Raw genomic sequence first — 18,932 nt, 5'->3', positions numbered from 1 at the left:
GTAGAATTAGGTCATAAGCATTTACTACTGTCACAGTCGAAATGATCTCAGGGGGAGGGAAGAGGAAGGAAACGAATTTTCTCTGCAGGATTTTGAAGTAAGAGGACTTAAAATGTGGTTGCATTAGATCAGTAGGCTCATAGTAACAATCCTGTGGTGTTTCTCTTTTTGAAGGAAGAAAATTATGTTAGATCAGAAATTGTGGAGACATCAGCCCCCCTTCTCTGCCCATCCTTAAGAAGTCTATGTGTGCTCACAATAGGGAATACTGCCCTTTTTATGTTAAAAGCTTCTTGTGCGGCTTGAGCGTTATATGTGAGGTTTTGTTTGGATGCAGGAGAGCAAGATTTGGCTTCTTCCCAACATAACCAATAACTTGAGCTGTAAATGAAGATGCTCTGTATTGTACATAAAATACAAAATCATGTATTGAAAATGTTTATAAGGATATGAACAGGTTCTGTCAATAAAACAAACTTTTGCCAACTGAACAGTTGTAGAAGGGCCTTATTAGTCCTTAACCATTATGTAAACTTGTTATAGATCTTGAGGAAAAAGGAAGTTTAACTACAGGAAAATTATTGATCCCTAGCAGGATGTTACAAAATGCTATTTCCTGTTCTGTTTAGCAATTTATCCCATGGTAATGGTAGTCTGTCAATTATTATGCTGGTGACTGAGTTTTTAGCATGGGTTTTTGTAGGTTATGGGTAGGATCTGACAAACACATTAATTTCATTTGCATGATATCAAATAATATGTGTAAATATAACTTCATCTGTAATCATACAGGGTCTAATCTCTCAAAGTGAATTTAAGTCAGCAGTATATATCAGGTGAACAATGAGACTCTGGCTCTGTGTGGGAATATATTTCTGATGGTATGGGGCTCCTTAGACGCAGCAGACAAAGGCAAGATCTAGTGGCTGTATTCAACCAGAGACTTAAGATTTTTCTTTACAGCTTCTTTTCAAATAAGGGTTAGTTGAATAAAAAGCACAGGATGTAGCATAGTTTCATAAATTATTTCAGGCATGATATGCCAAGGCAAATACTATTACTGCTTATACTATTAATTAATTCTTTTGTTAAAGTCCTTAACATTTCAATTCACAGACTTTGATCTGGAAAATTCTTTCTTTCTCTTTTAACAGTGACAGCCACTGACTGTGATTCAAAAGAGAACGCCGAAATACTGTATTACACTTTGACTCCAGATTTTAGTGTTACTTCTCATGGTACTGTTTTTCCAGCAATACAGTTGGACTATGAGCGACCTAACCATCTTTATGAGTTCATAATTATGGCTGTAGATAAAGGAGAAGAGCCCAAGACTGGGACAGCAACTGTTAGGATCCATGTTTCAAATGTGAATGATGAAGCACCTGAGTTTTCCCAGGCAATGTAAATACATATTTTTAAAACTCTGTTATCTTCGTTTTTTACTGCTGCTTTTTTTTATTTTGGTTAGAAGGGTGATTATTGTACGATGTTCACTGATTTAGGGTCATTCAAATTAGTGTGGTTAGACTGACAAATTTAAGATTTTTTTTTTTTGACTCTGAGACTTTGTTACTACCAGTGAAGAAAGGGCTTTCAGTTTGTTTCTTAATTGTAAAGTTTAGACACAGTTTCAATCTGTAGTAGGACTCATCTCTAAATAGATAGGATTGGTATTGTAGACAATCTTGTTTAGCAGATCTTGCAGGTTTCTTTTTTTCCGGTATGTACTTCCAATTAGTTTTAGATTAATTGGAAATAGCTGTAGTAGCCTACACATTAATGGTCTTTCATTCAGTTGCTCTGCTGAAGTCAGGATCTTTGGATGACCTCATTGTCAGTTTCTAAATAAATAAATAGCATGTTGCTAGGAATTTCAGTTACTGCTGTGTTTTAAATAGTTGTTTCCTGTACACAGAATGGATATTGCTATCCACTATGTGGGTTGTGGCTCTATGGGATACTTGGCAGTGGGAAGCTCATGTTCCTGTTATCCTAGGGGAGGTATGGTAGACTATCGTGTGACATCTTGCTCTTGCTATTTTGAATTGCGTTTCTAGAAAATTAATTACAGGTTCGTTTTCTCCTATAATGGTGCACAGGAGATGAAAGTGCAGTAGCTTACTCTCTTCCTCTGCACAAGTGAGGCTCCAAATCCTTGTATGTAGCTTAATTCCCTGTTGAGTCCTATCCACCTGTAAGGTGCAGTGTGGAGTAGAGCTGACCATGTGAGGAAAACAGAGGATACCAAAACAGATGGTGCAGTACTTTCAGACTGTACGTTTCAAGAGACCCCTACCAGCGGAAATCAAGCAGAAAAAACAGGCAACCTGATGTTTTCTTTAGCCCTGCTCCAGGGCACTTTGTGGAATTCTGCCTTTTCATTAGTCAGTTGAAGCTCAGAGAGAGTCAGCAGTCTCCCTGTCTTGCCAGTTAATCTCTGTCATATAAACATTAAATAAAAATGTTTAGATGACAGAATCCTAAATGACCACTAAATTATAAAAGCCATAAAATTAAATTCACTCTGGTTATTCATTATTGAAATTTGTCTCACTTAGTCCCTTTCCTCACAAGCTGTAGAGCATATTTTCTAAGCTTCAGTAAGTGTTTTTCTTCAAAATTTGGGCCTTAGAAATGTCAGAAGCAATGTCAGAAGCACCGTAAGCTTGCATTCGGGTTAGAGGCTCGGTAATGGAGTTCCCAGTTTACTGTTGTCAACTTCTGACTTGTATGTATCAGCTTAACAGTTGGAAGTTGCTCTGAACAGAACCTAGGAAGGGATTTCAGTGATGCTAAGCTTGTGGTTTAGCCGAACAAAACTTCAGAGCTTCCTGACTGTCTTTATTTTATGTGAAGGTAATCAATGGCTTCAAAATCTTGTGTTTTCCTTTCTTTCCTAAGCATTGCTTAGGAGATACCACTTGGAAAAAGTTGATCTTTTGTAAAGTGTTAGTGGATCTCTGCATTTTCAAATATTAAGCAGATTAAGTAGCTTGCTCTTCAGATGCTGCCTGCTTTTCATTGTTTTTTTTTCTTAAATACTCAAGAGTCATTGAATACTGTTAAAATGTGACATGTAAACGTCTGATTCTGGATGTAGTCTCATATCTGTTGAGAATTTTTTAATCAGAATATGAGTGACAGCATTAAAGATGCTATGAACATCTCTAACAAATTGGAGTCAAAGAACAGTAAAAGAACCCAGATTTTATTACTGAAGAATATGATTAGAATGATCATTATTTTAAATTATCAGATGTTCACCAGAAGCTTTTCTGTTACCTGTGCTATACAAGTTGCTATTGTATACATGTACAGTGTTGGAAATAAATTCATCTCCCAGAGGATGCATGCAGTTTTTATTTTAATCAATGAGGTTGAGACTTTTGCAACCTGGATTAGAATCTGGACCAATTCAAATCACACCTCCTGAGACTACCTAAAGACTCACCACTTTTCATGCGTATGATCCATAAGTCCCAAGGCATTTGGACCTTGTCCTCTTAGTTTTTTCCAAGGGTATTCTATTTATCTCAAGTTCTTGTTTAACCAGGTTAACAAGCTTAGGCTGATGATGCCTCTTAAGAGCTTACAATGTGAGTGATGTGCCTGGTCTTGAGAACAGATTTTTCTTTTTTTTTTTTTTTTTTTTTAACTGACATTATGCATATGTCCTCCAGAACTGATTCTCATCTTAGTTGTGCCGGTGTAAATCCACAAAGAATACACTGAAAGCATTTTGACAACTTATGTCAGAGAGTATGCTACAGGAACCAATGCTTTTAAACCTGGCAAATGTTTGCTTTGATTCTGTGAATTATATATCTCACTTATTTAAAATAAAATGGTGAATTCTGCATATAGCCCAAGTCTTGCTATGAAGGCAAGCGTCAAAGCTTCAATACTCCTGAAAGTTTGTGATGGAAAGCTATAGGAGGCAACAGCAGAATAACATGGATGGAATAATATCGTTTCATTGGTTAACAAAGTTTATAAGTGCAATTGTATTACTCAAAAAATTAATAAACCTCTGCAGTACCCTTTGTACAGGTAGTCAGTAAATGTCAGTAGATGTTGTTGTAGAATGTAGTTGTGTGTATATATTTTCTGTCTTAATTTCTAAGTATCTTGTCATAACTTCTTTTAACAGCTACAGGAGTTTTGTTTCTGAGGATGCAGGGCCAAATACACTAGTTGCTACAGTTAATGCTGTTGACCCTGATGGAGATGGTATAACATATGATATCCTATCTGGGAATCAAAAAGGGAACTTTGTTATTGACCATAAGAAAGGTAAGGATACATTAGCTCTTTGGTGCTGCAGTCACAACTGTCTGCTGATCTTGATGCGATGCATGCAGAATTTGGTCTTTGTTAGATAGCAGTTATAAAAATTGAATAAGCATATGCTATTTTTGGAGCCTCTGCTAATCTAATAAAAATTGCAGGACAAAAAAATGTAATTGTTCTAGACTCTCTTCTAACTCTTAACATCTGTGTATCATTTTCCTAAAAATTTTGTACAATTCTTTTTCTGATTTGTTCATTGTGTCATTTCCATTAGTAACTTAATCGACAGCATTATTACCGATAACAGGTAAACGTCATCTTCCAGAATGTCCAACAAGGATTTGAATAACACTTAATCTAGGAAACTAGTTTCAAAGTTTCTGTTAGGGAGTAACAAGAGCGGGCTGCTTCATAGGGGAAGACAAGTCGGGAGCCAAGGGTGACAGCAAGGCAGGCAGAGGTAGAGACCCCGCTGTCACCAAATGCCATCCCACAGCACCTGAGGAAGAAGAGAGCGCAGGTGCACTCAAGGGCCTGACATCAACTTACTGAAAGTGGCCAAAGTAATCACGTTGCCTTGTGAGGAGAAAAAACTGTTTTGAAGAATGAATTTGCATATTGATACTGAGGATGGAATTAACACTAAGTGTTTCAGCCTGTAGCTGATTTTGGTCCTGATGCATGATGCTCGTGACTACCTCTCCACTCAGTAGAATAATAGTGAAGGAGAGGTGGAGAAAGCAGTCACGTCTTAAAGCCTGGTGATGTAATTTGTTTCTCTGTTTGTGTTTTCCTTGGTTAATAACAGTCTTCTACAAAACCCAGAATTATTTCAAAAAGCACAGTATTCCTTCTGCATATGCAGTGGCCATTATGCTATGCGTGGATTGATTAAACAACAGAGCAGACTCAGGACACAGTGCTGCAGGAAGACGCAGAGCTCTGCATGACACGCCATCTCCCTTTTCATTCCTCCCAATTGATATGTGAGGTTGAGGGGCTAGGGGGAAGCTGTGATCCTGGGCTGGGGGAAAACTCCCTGAATCTACCTGGTAAATATACACCCATATATTGTCCAATTTTGATTTGGCCTACTAAGAATTATGCAGGGCATAAGCCTGTGTTCAACCCTTTTACATATCTTTTTATGCTTAAGACAATAATAAACTTCTCATATAACTGGATCTGTGTGCAATTCTGATATATGGCAAGACAGACTGGAGTCATTTTTTTTATGCAACTGTGGCAATAACTCAATTCAAACTGATTCAAAGTGAGCCTTTATGTTTTAAAAAGTTTTTTTTTCTTTTCTGTGTTTGTCCTGTCAATGTGGGTGTGAGCAAACACTTTTCAACCCAGTTTACTTGTGCTTTGCTGATACAAGGTGATGCACCTGTTGGCAGAATCAGGCTATTACTGCTTTTTTTTCTGTTTAGGTGAAAGTATGTTAAAGATGCACTAAATAAGTAAATTTTTTGATTTAATCCTTTTGAGCATTGTCACATACCCAAAGGAAAAAAACATAACACTGGTGTCTTCGTTAAATCCCACAAGCACACATCATCTGAATAGGTTGGCATACCTATTTGAATTAATAGGATTTGTTCGATGTTTATTGCTTGGAAAAAAAATAAAGGAGGACGTTCTGAGACAGAAATAGGAGACTAAATTGAAATCCCATTGATGCCAATTTTAAATTTTGAATGACTTAACTTCAGTGAAACTACTATATGTTTAACCTCTCTTGAACTCCAGTCAAAATCTGAATTTAGATCCCCCGCCCTTATTTTCCCCTCCTTTTATTCTTTCTGACTTCAGAATAGAGTTGTAGGTTTTCAGGGTAAAATTTCTAAAGATATTTAGGCACCTAAAGAGGAATGATAGTTTCAAAAGTGTCTAGTTGTCACACAGGCAGAATATCTGATGCTTTTGAAAATCTTTATTGCAAATGCTCAAAAACTTTTAACAGTTGTTTGGTAGCATCTCTTAGGGTCAGATCTATAGTTTTTATAATAGAAGATTATCTAAATAATTTTTCTTCCTAATTAATTTTTATAGTCTATAAAACTTAATTCAGAAACATTAGCATTATTTTAATAACACTTTTTGGCTTTTGTCACTTAATAAAACGATAAAGGCTTATACGGTGGCTTGCAACAATTCCATTTCAGAGATCATGTCAGTGGAATAGTCTGTGCCCCCTTGTCACAGAAGTGCACAGGTGAAGCAGAGATGTGTCAAAAATAAGTGCTGCAGCAAAGAAGTACACTTGCAAGCAAACTGAGTGACAGTGATGCTGTGACAATATTCTACTGTAATGACAGTTGCTATTATGCCTGATGAATAATAGTGGTGGCTGATGGATGATGGCGCAAAAGAGTGACAGCTTCTTACTGCATGTTCTCAGATAGCTGTTGTCTGTTTTGCTTATGTAACAGATCTTTCATACATCTTTCTCTGACAGTGCCTTTATGTCCCGTTCGGTAGGAAACACCATTTGGGTGACTTGGGAGAGGAGCAAAGTAAAGGCTTCTGAGGATAGGTCTGTATAGGCAAACGCTGCTATGGTTGTGCTGCAGGAAGATAAACTTGTGCTAGTTTCAGCTGAACTATCATGGGTAACAACACCAATGAAGACATGGTGACACACGCTTCATTGCAATAACTAAAGAAGAACATACCCAGGCTCCCTGGCCGGCCTGGTACAGGTTAAACAGAAGTTTGCCACAATGTTTCTCTGTTTTCTTTGTTTGTTTTTCAGTTTTGTTTTTTCCTTCCTGAAATAGCTACACTAAAGCTAACATATGCAGATCAGCTGCCTCATTTGGCTTTGTAGACCTGCCTGCAGACAAACCTGTTGTTGTGCTGTCTTTTGTTTTAACATCACACTGCATTAACACTACCTAAGTTTAATTTAACTGTAGCCTTGTGGTTTACTGCTGAATGGTTAAACCAGAATGGTTTGCTGTGATGCTTACTGGTAAGAGGGATAACTGTTATTGGTTAATACAGGAAGAAATAACACAACCTATTGTTTTTACAGGGCTAGTTAGACTTCGTTCGAGTCCCTTTCCTAGGCTGCAGGGGACAGAGTATGTTCTTAATGTCACGGCTACTGATGATAATGCCTCTGGAGGGCCCCATTCTCTTACCGGTACTGCTCAGGTTATTGTGAAAATTGATGACGTCAATAATAACAAACCTGTCTTTCAGAAGGTAATGTGTTTATTTTGCTAAGTGATATATATACATGTATGTAATAGATATATATTTATATATATTAATTAGACTGGTGAATATTTAAGGCTGTCACTGCAAGTGATGTAGCAGATGAACTATTCAAGAAGTGATCTCCTTCACTTCTGAGTCTTGCTGCCACTGTCTTCTCCGTCTTTCACATCCTTGTTCTGAGCCATGAGTGGTTTGTTGTTCTCTTCCTGCAGCAGAGCAGCTCCTGAGAGTGCTGTCTCTGCCCTGAACCATATCTCATTTCTGACATTTTAGAAGAGAAGGATGACTGAATAACTTTTGGAGGTTCAGTATGACATCTGAGGAGGAAAGAGAGCGGCAACATCCTTTATGCAGTGGACTTGTTACAATATACCAAAATTCCTCTCTCAAGTACATAGACTTCCTTTGATGATTGTATGACTGAGACTGAGGAAAGAAAAGAGTGAAAGGGTTTTGACTTAAATTATCAAGTACTTTAAGAAAAGAAATGGTTGCATATGTTTTTAGAATGTTGATTTATATTGAAGATCTCTTGTCTAAACATTTTGACTTTGATGCTGATGGTACATACGTTGATTGGCAGTGTTGCGTATTTTGAAAAGTTAGTGACTGTTCATGTCAGTCTTGCAAATATCGTTACTTTGTCCTTGACAAAGTTACTTTGTATAGAAATCCCTTTTTGACCAGAGCAATTCTGTGACTTTTTAAAAAATTGTGGGCAAATGCATGCCCTCTTTATTGGAAGCGTTTGCAGCTGTAACATTTTGTCCAAATATTTTTGTCAGTTGGAAATACTGAATGGCCTCAGATTGCATTTAGTTCATATAATCGCAGAACAGTAAGTGAAGTCTGTAAATTAATCATGGTACAAATAAATGTTAACATTACTGCATCTGAATAGAGGTGCAACTAAATACTTTTTAGTCTAGTACATATTTAAATCAAATGGCATGGGGATTTTTTGGCCTTTTTTCCCCACTTTAGTGTCAGTATTATCGGAAACATGCTTCTGTATTGGAAAACCAGCCTTCAGGAACAGTTGTACTGCAGGTGGAAGCCACTGATGCTGATGAAGGAGCCAATGGTATAGTGAAATACGGCTTGATGCAGAGAGATGGTATCTTACCAGCATTTAGTATTCATCCTGACACAGGTAAAGTGAATATCAGAACTGATAATAGCAGAATAGAAACCATTTTGTTACACTGATGGAAGACAAGCTTAAATAAAATCAGATTTTGCACTTTTCATGGAGTCTCTTGATAGCAGACAAAATATAAGCTTTTTTAGCTGCATGAACAAATATTCTTAGTTTCATACATGTCCAGTACTTACCTGGAATTGATGTTTTTCCTGAAATGTGGAAGTTCTGCTGTGGGAAATAACTGTGTGGTTTTGTAAGTAGATTAAAAAATATTCAGATTTTATGTGCATGGTATCTTGCAGCATTGCTAATGACATATAAATGACTTATCCAAGCAGCAGAGTACAAAGAGACTATATGCATGGAAGGGCAAAACTGTAAGATTAGACTGAGCTTTTAGAGGATAAAAGACAGGAAACATGCCTTACATTGTACTTACATTGCTTCAGAAGAAAATGTAATTTTTATAAACTCATTCTTTTAAAGTCATTTTGGTACTTATCTCTATTTTCTATAATAAAGTCCAATTTTGCAAAGATATAAGTATATATGACATTTTAACGGTCTGAGCAGCACAGTTTAAGTTTCTGAAATTTTGTGATTGGAGCCTTGCACCTAAAATTCACATTAGAGGTGTATTTAACCCATTACATTGTAGCTCAATGTATGAACAATGAAGTAAACCTCTGAATGCATGGTATTGTCAAATGCATGGTATTTTAACTCTTTTGCCTTTAATTTGTTTTCAGGAGTCCTGACAACTGTTCAGGTATTTGATCGAGAAAAACAGAGGGAATATCCTATCACCGTGACAGCAACAGATCAGGCAGCGGAACCACTCATTGGAATATGTCAGATAAATGTTATTATCCTGGACCAAAATGACAATGATCCCAGATTTGAAAACACCCGCTATGAATGTAATTGAGTCATTGGATAGCGTTTCAGTGCCCTGAGTGTGAGCTTACCTGATGTCTAAGATTTTTGGTTTTGCTCTTTCCTGACATTAGATCTTGTGACTGGCTAGATGATAATAGCCAGAGGTGCGCTTATCTTAATTGCAGAATTGTCATTCTGTATAACGTACAATGTAACAAGTACAGTCTTGATTTGTAGTCCTTACTGAGTGCTGTTATGGGCAAACCTTGAAACAGTAGCCATGTCAGTATCTTTGCTCGTTTAAGTACACCAAGCATTGGTGGTACTGCTCCGAGAGGTAAAGGTGGTAATAAGCATGAAAGTTTGCAGCGCTGAGCAGTAACTGTATCCTTCCTTTTCTGATTAATATGTTTTTGTTATAACTTTTGATTACATAGTTTTTCACCTGAATGTCACCATTTTGCAGTGTTTGTTGTTTCACCTTTCCTGATTGGTTCCTCAAAAAACCCTTCTTGTTTATAGATAAACTCCCAGAGGCATTCATAATAATCATTAAAAAAAGAGTGAAAAAGAGGGTATTTCTCAGTTTGTTATAATATGCAAATCCTAGAAAGTAGTTTTTGACTGCGTGGTTCCCCCCCCGGTTTTATGCAGTAAGTTAGAATGTCATTTTGTACATTTCAGCACTTAGTCCTTTAGTGAAAAATGTAAGATTAAAAAAAAGTATCTTGGGAAGAATAAGAATTCTAGGTTTTGAATGTGATAGTACAAAGTTCAAATGTGATCCATAGTTCAGGAGTGATAGCAGCACTTTAAAATATCCAGTCTGATTTTTATGGGCATCGTTACAAGGTGAATGAAGTATAGCTTCCCTCCGTTTTTACTTTACTATTTCTTCATGGTAGAAAATTGTTCATGATGCTTTAATGAATTAATGATCAGTCTGAAATCTTTTTTTGCATTAGATTTCCTAAGAGAGGACACAAGAATTGGGACTAGTTTTCTTCGTGTTGCAGCCCATGATGCTGACTACAGCTCAAATGCTGCTATTACATATTCAATAGCAAATGAAGAACCTGATTATTTACAAATTAATCCTACTATAGGCTGGGTCTTTGTCAGCCAACCCATATCTCAGGTAAGGTGCTTGCTTCCCTTATAAGCCTGACTGCTGTCTCAGTACATCATAGGAGGGACTGAGATCACAACTTTGTCCCTCCACATTACCTCTCCGCTTTAGAGGGTCTATATGGCATGTTTAAATTAAACCTGAGTTGAAGTCTTTTAGCTGATGACTCTGAACTGCATACAGGCAAGCTCTGCTCTCAGCTGGAAAGTAGCAGCTGACAGCACTGCCTGTGAGAACCTGTTCATCCTGCTCCAGTTTGCTCTGGCATACTAATGTCAGAGCAAGGACTGTGGAGGGCGGGACCCTAAGCAGGGGAACAAGAACCCAGGTGTAGGACTTTGTTGTATTAACTGGCAATGAGTTAAGACGCAAACCTGGGTATAAAGGAGTGAAATACTGCTTCTGTTATGGATTCACACTTGATGCATTTTAGTCACACTGAGCTACGCATAGCTCTCTCTCAGGAAGGTGAAGGCATAGTGGACAAAATTGTTTCACCTAGCTGTCTAAAATTCAGCACTTTCAGCCATTTCTAGATAAGCAGTTTGATATTTTCAGAGTTGTAAAGTAATTTGTGTTGAAGTGAAAATACATACAGTTGTTGATGTCACTCTTTAAATACCTATTAGATGTTGTTCATATCTTTGAAATTTAACTTTTAAGTAGCTGACACAAAATTTGAATGAAGGTATATTCTTTTAATATATTTGCTTTATTGAATCTAAGAATCCTAAAGGCCTGATAACAAAAATGTTCATAGGTAAGCTTAAGAACTGAGGGATTCCACAGATTTTTTTTTTCTACTTAATGTGTGTGAAATCTGTTCAGGTTTATTGAGGCATATAGCAGCATTTGCCAATGATCCTAAATAAAGCAAATAGCAGAATTTTCCTACCAGCTTGCAGCTACTTCATATTTTGAGCTCAGTCTTCTCTACTGTGGATGTTTTTCTGTCTTGATGATTTTTTTTCAGTGTGCCTTTAATTTTATATATTCATTTATTTTGCAAAAGAAGCTCATCTGAGCGCTGATCAAACCTCCCTGTAATGAACCTCTTCTTGCTGTTCAGAGGTCCTCTATAATTCGAGAGATTATTGCTACAGATGGAGGCAATAGGAGCAGTAAAGTTGAACTTGCAGTAACTATTACCAGTGCAAAAAACCAGCCACCACAATGGGAAAGAGACAGTTATGAAGTTGTTATTCCGGAGAATACTACACGAGATGCATCAATTTTGGTAAATTTGGGAACTGACTGTTTGTTTGTAAGGCTCTAGAGTATCTGAACAGGCTTGTTTGCTTCAATTTAGTAAACTTATTATAATGTTTTTGTGTATGCAGTGTCCAATGATCTGCTACCAGTTTTCTTTCAAAAATGCTAACAACAGTAGGCATTTTTTGCTCTAATTCATGTGTATGCAACTGCTATTCAACTTCTCTTCCATTTGGACAACACTATAGGTTTTTGAATGCTGCAGTCTTTCCTGAGATGGTTATTGGACTCAAAATTCTTAGACTAGTTCAATTTGATTGCTCAGAACTAGTAATTGGATCAGTAACTGTAAAATACATGTTTTTAGGATAAAACAGTGAGTGACCAAACCTGTGAGAAATGGTAACCTTTGATCGCAGCTGTTTGTGGCTTGGAGGTCTATCAAATAAGCTTAAAATTTCATATCAGAAGATAATTCTGCTAATGTTTTCTCTTGAGATCTGAAAATCTGGGACAGTTGGTACACAAGAGCTTTCAGAAATATTTCTGTACTTATAAATCTGTTAGTTACGCATATGTTTTGAACTGCACAGACAATCAAAGCAACGTCTCCCCTTGGTGATCCCCGTGTGACTTATAACCTAGAAGAGGGACTTGTTCCAGAGACCAACATGCCAGTTCGTTTCTACCTGACTCCAAACAGAGATGATGGTTCTGCTTCGATCCTGGTAGCTGAGCCGCTAGATTATGAAACAACACAGAGCTTCCTGCTGAGGGTTCGAGCTCAGAATGTTGCTTCAGTTCCTCTGGCAGCATTTGCTACAGTCTATATTAATGTAACAGGTGTGTAAGCTGTGTAGTGATGCTATAATGTAATCACAGTGTGTGTGTGTGTATATATATATATATATATATATATTTTTTTTAAGTTGTACAATTTTCTATTTATGCACGCTTTTTGATATCTTAGATGTCAATGATAATGTCCCATTCTTCACGTCATCTATTTATGAAGCCTTGGTAACAGAGGGAGCTGGTGTTGGGACATTTGTTGTTCAAGTCTCTGCCACTGACCTTGACCTTGGTCTGAATGGTGAGGTAAGCAAGGTCTTCAGGTATGTATAGCTCTGTATGAAGTAGAACTAAATAGACTAGAGGTCATCAGCCGGAGAAAGGTATGACTAATAGGGGAATGTGATATAAAAGAGTGAACTGCACATGATATAAAACAGTGAAAAATGCAACTAAAACTAGCAGGTGTCAAATGCAAAAGAAACAAGAAGAAATATTTCTTTATACAGCCTGTAGCTCAGCTGACAAATTCCTTGCGACAGGATGCTCTTGTTTGGAAAGGTTTACATAGATCTAAAATGTGATTGGATAAATTAATTGAAGAAAAAAAGTATTAAAGACTTCTGTGAACTGTAAATTAGAGGCACTGAAAACTGAATCCTTTTAAAGTATGTTAAGTTTGCACCCAAAAGTGAGGGGGTACTCACTACTGATTTTAAAAATCTTCAGTAAACTTTCCTCTGTAGAGGATGCACATCAGTGGAAGCGGAAGTCAGGTACACTGAAACATAAATACAGTAGAGATCAGAACATGGTCCATAATACTGAATAAGGTCCAGTTCAGCTCACCTATGGCTATTATATTAGTACCTGGGATCTTCAGCTGAGTTTGAGTGCTGTTGCATAAGCAACGGCAACATATGAAACATAGGAGCATGCAGTGCAAGCATAGGAACTAATGAACTCATGAACTAATTAGACAAGACAAATTTATTTCCATTTACAGATGGACAGTCAGGACACAAGGAAGTTAAATGACTTGATCAAGCTGGTAGTTTTACTCAGGTTTCTTCCACCTGGCTGAGTTCTTAACCACAAGACTTACTTCTGTCTTTAAGCTCTTCTTTAATTATGAGCTATCCAACTAAAGTCTAGATTAACAAACTTCTTTTTAATCTTTTAGATAACTTACTCCCTGTTACATGACCGTAATGGAGACTCCACACATTTTTGCTTGGATTCACAGACAGGCTCAATATACACTACCTCAGTATTTGACAGAGAGAAGAAAGGGTCCTATCTTTTAGAAGTCAAGTCAGCAGATGGCTCTGAATCAGCTCGACCTGGAAAACGTGGGAAGCCAAACTCTGGTAAGAAACTGATGGCTGTGACAAGCATGTTTTTATGTTGGTTGGTCTCTGAAAGGAGAAGCTCTGAAATGCAAGATTAAATTTCAGTTTACCTTTATTCAGGCAAACTTGTAAAAGTTTTTTTGTTTTGTTTTGTTTTTTACTGTTTGTCTCTGCATCAGTTGTGTCGGAGCTGGAAGAGATGTTTTATATGATGATCATTCAAATTTTTTGTTCTAAAACTAAAAGAAAACGAGGGCTTCGTGATTAGATTTTTGAGAGTATTTTCTAACTAGCAATGACACTCCTGTTATCCGCTGGATGAAAACCTCATTTGGGTAGTGGAGGAGTTTCTCAGAGCACTATATATAGTACTGTTCAGTCGAAAGTAATTATGAAGTATAAAGCAGAAAAAGTTCAAGACGAAAAAAGTCCCATTCTTAATCGACAGGGTTGTGCTTAGATAAAGACTTAAAGTTTGGCTTTTGTGGCTTTAGGACAAAAAGTTATGACTTGAAACTGTACAATTGCCATATTAGGCATCAGTTACTCGCATGTTATCTGTTTAAACAAATTGGATGTGACATTCATTTGATATCCAAGTGCTCCTGAGTAATGCTGGTATATAAATTGTCCACAGTCCTAAGGGTTTGTTTCTGTATTGTCTGCATATTCACCTTCATTTAATGTGCAGCTAGACAGTTTAAGGAATTGTAGCTGACAGAAGTGGCACAGCTGAGTATTTTAATCTCTTGTTTCTTGTCTCTCCAGACATGGCCTACGTGCACATTTTTATCAGTGATGTGAATGATAACAAGCCTGTCTTCACTCAAAGTGTCTATGAAGTAAATGTAGATGAAGACCAGGATGTGGGCTCAACTGTCATTACAGTCAGTGCTAATGATGAAGATGAAGGTAAAGTATTGGAATTCCCCGTAGCGGTATTTAAAACATTAATGAGTTAATTTCACCACACCAAGACATATTTAGTGATGTTAGAAGGAAAATGTCTCTACATTTTAAAACTTCTTTGTCTGAACTGATGGGGCATGAACATTAGTTCATAATGGAGCTGTGAGGCATAAGCCAAATAACTTATTATGTGAGGCAATGCATTAATGTGGGATGATGGGGAATGATTTCTGTGTCAGCAAATACAAATTTATTATAGATCATATCGTTTTTTAAAAATGGATTCTGATAAAAATGTCCTGGTTAATTAGAATGAATCAGACTTGTCAGTGAGATTCCTTTGCTTTCTCTATGGACAGGGGAGTTGTGGTATTGTTGTTGTTTTTTGTTTTATTTTTTGGGTTTTTTTGCATGCTACAGAACAGTGTTGTCTTATTTGAAATTGGACTTCCTAAAAGCATATCAGTCTCTGCTGTATTGGTTTATCTCCAGATCAGTAAGAAATTCAGCAGCAAGTCATGTAGAAACAAGTACATAACCAATCCTCATATCTGAGCAGGAGGGAGATGCAGATTTCCATCTTTTGGTGGTGAACTATAAATTTGACTTGGCTGTTTGGTTAAACCATACCTTTTGTTGCACAAGACCCAAAGGATTGTTCTAGCCGCATGTCTGTGAAGCGCACATACATCCTGGCTGCATTTGGTTCCTTACCCATGTAAGGAGGTCAAGACAGATGTGGCTAAGCTGTCACTGAAGGATTTCCTGCACAAGGGACTCTTAGTTTATTACTTATGATGGCTGTGAACCTACTCTATAGTGTTCGATCAGGAGATCTGATGTGATGGATATGTGGCTGTTTATTTCTATCCTCTCGATAAAATGGATGATTAAAGATACAGCTATGAAAGAAGGGAGGAAGAGAGGAACAGTAACTTAACGGTAAAGCTTGCAGAATGAAAGGCTAAAAGTCTCTGCTTGATCTAAAATAATCTACAGATTGGTACTTCATCTGAAATCGTGAGGTCTTCTGTAATGTAGTAAGCCAAAGTAGGCAGTCAGAATTACCATTTTTGGTAAAATCTATGGGGATGTGTATATGAGTGCAGAATGGTTCTACTGTATGTGGTATTTTGTGATAACTCATTCTTACGTGCTGGGTGCTACCAAGTACAAATTTTTCATTTTGGTCTCATAGCCTTGACCAGTCATACATTACTTCAGTGAATTGGAGGGTTCATAAGTAAAAACAGCATTAATACTTCATTGCAAAGACACATTTTTATAATTAGACACCAATTATAATTGGATATACCAGAATTGTAAATACTGATAAATGATCTGACATAGCTACACATTTTGAAAGAGCAGAAATTATCATATTATTTGTTCTTCATCTTAACATGCCATGTTTTAATGTACTTTAAGAAATGTATGTTTTCTAACATTGTTGGTGATTGACAGGAACAAATGCTAAATTACGGTACCAGATCACAGCTGGAAGCACAGGAGGAGTACTTGATGTAGAACCGGAAACAGGAGCCATTTTTATTGCCCAGCCCCTAGATTATGAAGAGACAAAAATGTATGAGATTCACTTGTTGGCATCTGATGGGAAATGGGAGGATTACGCAGTTGTCATCATCAATGTCATGAATAAAAATGATGAGGCTCCAGTTTTCTCTATCAGTGAATACTATGGAAGTATAATTGAGGAACTGGAAGGGTTACCGGTCTTTGTCCTTCAGGTAACGTATGTAATTTCAGAGATTATAATATTTCAGTGGAAGAACACAGGTTACACTGCTACCGTTAAGATAATAATAATCCAGTAGAAATATATTAATGAAATTTACTTCTCCTGAGTATTTTTGTCAGTGGAAGAAGAAAAATAGTTTTATGAAAAAATAATTAAAAAGATAATAGGATAAGCAGAATGCATCATTTGTGATCCTAAATAGCAGATCATTAACACTTTAAAAAGCTAGTGGAATAGCATGGTTAAATTACCTCTATAAATATGAAAAAATAAAAGATAATTTTTATATTGTAATATGCTACATTGTTACTATGAGCCACCTCTCATTTGCCATTGATCTAACATGCATATATTAATAGTGTATCACACACTTTTGCATGAACTCCTTCCTCAGATTGCAGTAGCATATAGGCTATAGTGTAATCAATGCGTGTTTTGTAATTCCTATGTCTTTGTTTTCAAAACTTCTGTAGGTTGTGGCAAATGATCCTGATAGTAATGTGAATGAAGGGGATGTGAGATACTCACTACATGGGCACGGTGCAGCTGATATTTTCACAATAGATGAGAACACAGGCAGCATTTATTCACAGAAGATGCTGGATCGGGAAGAAAGAGCACTGTGGAGATTCGTTGTATTGGCTACTGATGAAGGCGGGGAAGGACTTACTGGATTTGCTGATGTAATTATTAATGTGTGGGATATAAATGACAATGCACCCATGTTCGCATGCATGCCTGGTGATTGCAACGGGAGTGTCTTTGAAAATTCTCCTGCAGATACTTTAGTCATGGAAATGAGCGCGGTTGATCTTGATGATCCAAATGTAGGTCTTAATGCAGTTCTGACTTACAGGATAATGGACAATGTTAAAAATCAGTTTGGTACCAACTTATTTAATATCAGTCCCAATACTGGCACAATCCATGTAGCTGAGGGAATGCTGGACAGAGAGAGGACTGAAAAATATTTTCTCATTGTTGAAGCAAGAGATGGGGGAGGTCTGACAGGAACTGGCACTGCCACTGTCTGGATTGCAGATGTTAATGATCATGTACCTAAATTCACAAAGGAAACGTGGCTGGCAACAATTCCTGAAAACAGTGTTATTGACTCAGAAGTTCTGCAAGTGTCTGCTACAGATGCAGATATTGGGGGAAATGCTCATTTAACATTCAGTATCATTGGAGGAGATCCGGATCAGAAGTTTTATATTGAGAATGACAAAGAATGTCAATGTGCTACTATCAGACTGAAAAAAAAATTGGATTTTGAGAAAGCACATGAAAGGCAATTTAATCTTACTATTAAAGTGGAAGATCTCGACTTTTCTAGTATTGCATCGTGCCTGATTGAAGTTGAAGATTCTAATGACCACAGCCCAGTTTTTCATTCTCAGTTTATTCAGACCAGTCCTTTCTTTGAAAATATGCCTGTAGGTACTACAGTAACCACAGTGAGTGCTACAGACAAGGATTCTGGTTTGAATGGGAACATTATATATTCTATAAAGTCAGATTCGGATCCTATGAGACAGTTTGCAGTTGACCAAAATGGTCATGTGATTGTGGTGGATGCACTAGATCATGAAATCATGCAGAAATACAGTTTAATTGTGCACGCCTCAGATCAAGGGACTCCTGCCCAAACTGGAAGTGTTACAGTTTTGATTAACTTGCTTGATGTTAATGACAATGGGCCAAGGTTTGAGGCACCATACATGCCCGTAGTTTGGGAAAATATGTTGAGGCCTGAAATGGTGTATGTGAACCATACATCAAAGCTGCTTCATGCATTTGATCCGGACAGTGAGGAGAATGGGCCACCGTTTACATTTTCATTGCCACCAAATTATCAGAATTCTTTGGATTTTTCTCTTACTGACAACAGAAATAACACAGCAACCATTACAGCTTTGAGGTCCTTTGACAGAGAAAGGCAGAAGGTGTTTCATTTGCCAGTAATTATAACAGATAGTGGGATTCCAGCTATGAGCACGACAAACACGCTAACTATAACAATTGGTGATGAAAATGACAACTCCCATGAATCTGGCCATAAGGAAGTCTATGTGTACAGTAACAAAGGTAAGTGCTATTGAGATATTGTATCAGATTTGTCAATATAGTACAATTTTACACATTATTTCTCTCTTGCAGTTTTTTTATGGTTTATGTATTTCCAGGCTAAAGCTCCAGTTCTGTAAAATATTAAATAAAGTGTATAATATA

The 18,932-nt window shown here is 37.1% G+C and overlaps 1 protein-coding gene across 1 annotated transcript in view; it reads left to right on the top strand.

Moving 5' to 3' along the window:
• LOC112988789 (neural-cadherin-like) overlaps positions 1-18,932 on the top strand; it is a 72,722-nt gene that overhangs the window by 24,824 nt on the left and 28,966 nt on the right. The window contains exons 6-18 of the mRNA XM_064519638.1: positions 1,155-1,404; positions 4,154-4,296; positions 7,337-7,509; positions 8,509-8,677; positions 9,418-9,588; positions 10,513-10,685; positions 11,746-11,913; positions 12,482-12,731; positions 12,859-12,986; positions 13,864-14,050; positions 14,801-14,944; positions 16,406-16,689; positions 17,174-18,788. Coding sequence (XP_064375708.1) covers positions 1,155-1,404; positions 4,154-4,296; positions 7,337-7,509; positions 8,509-8,677; positions 9,418-9,588; positions 10,513-10,685; positions 11,746-11,913; positions 12,482-12,731; positions 12,859-12,986; positions 13,864-14,050; positions 14,801-14,944; positions 16,406-16,689; positions 17,174-18,788 — 3,855 coding nt within the window. The remainder of the gene's footprint in view (positions 1-1,154; positions 1,405-4,153; positions 4,297-7,336; positions 7,510-8,508; positions 8,678-9,417; positions 9,589-10,512; positions 10,686-11,745; positions 11,914-12,481; positions 12,732-12,858; positions 12,987-13,863; positions 14,051-14,800; positions 14,945-16,405; positions 16,690-17,173; positions 18,789-18,932) is intronic.

The sequence above is a fragment of the Dromaius novaehollandiae genome, chromosome 13, assembly GCF_036370855.1.
Source record: "Dromaius novaehollandiae isolate bDroNov1 chromosome 13, bDroNov1.hap1, whole genome shotgun sequence".
NCBI lineage: Eukaryota > Metazoa > Chordata > Aves > Casuariiformes > Dromaiidae > Dromaius > Dromaius novaehollandiae.
The sequence above is the reverse complement of the archived record's forward strand: the minus strand, read 5'-3'. Positions and strand labels throughout refer to the sequence as shown.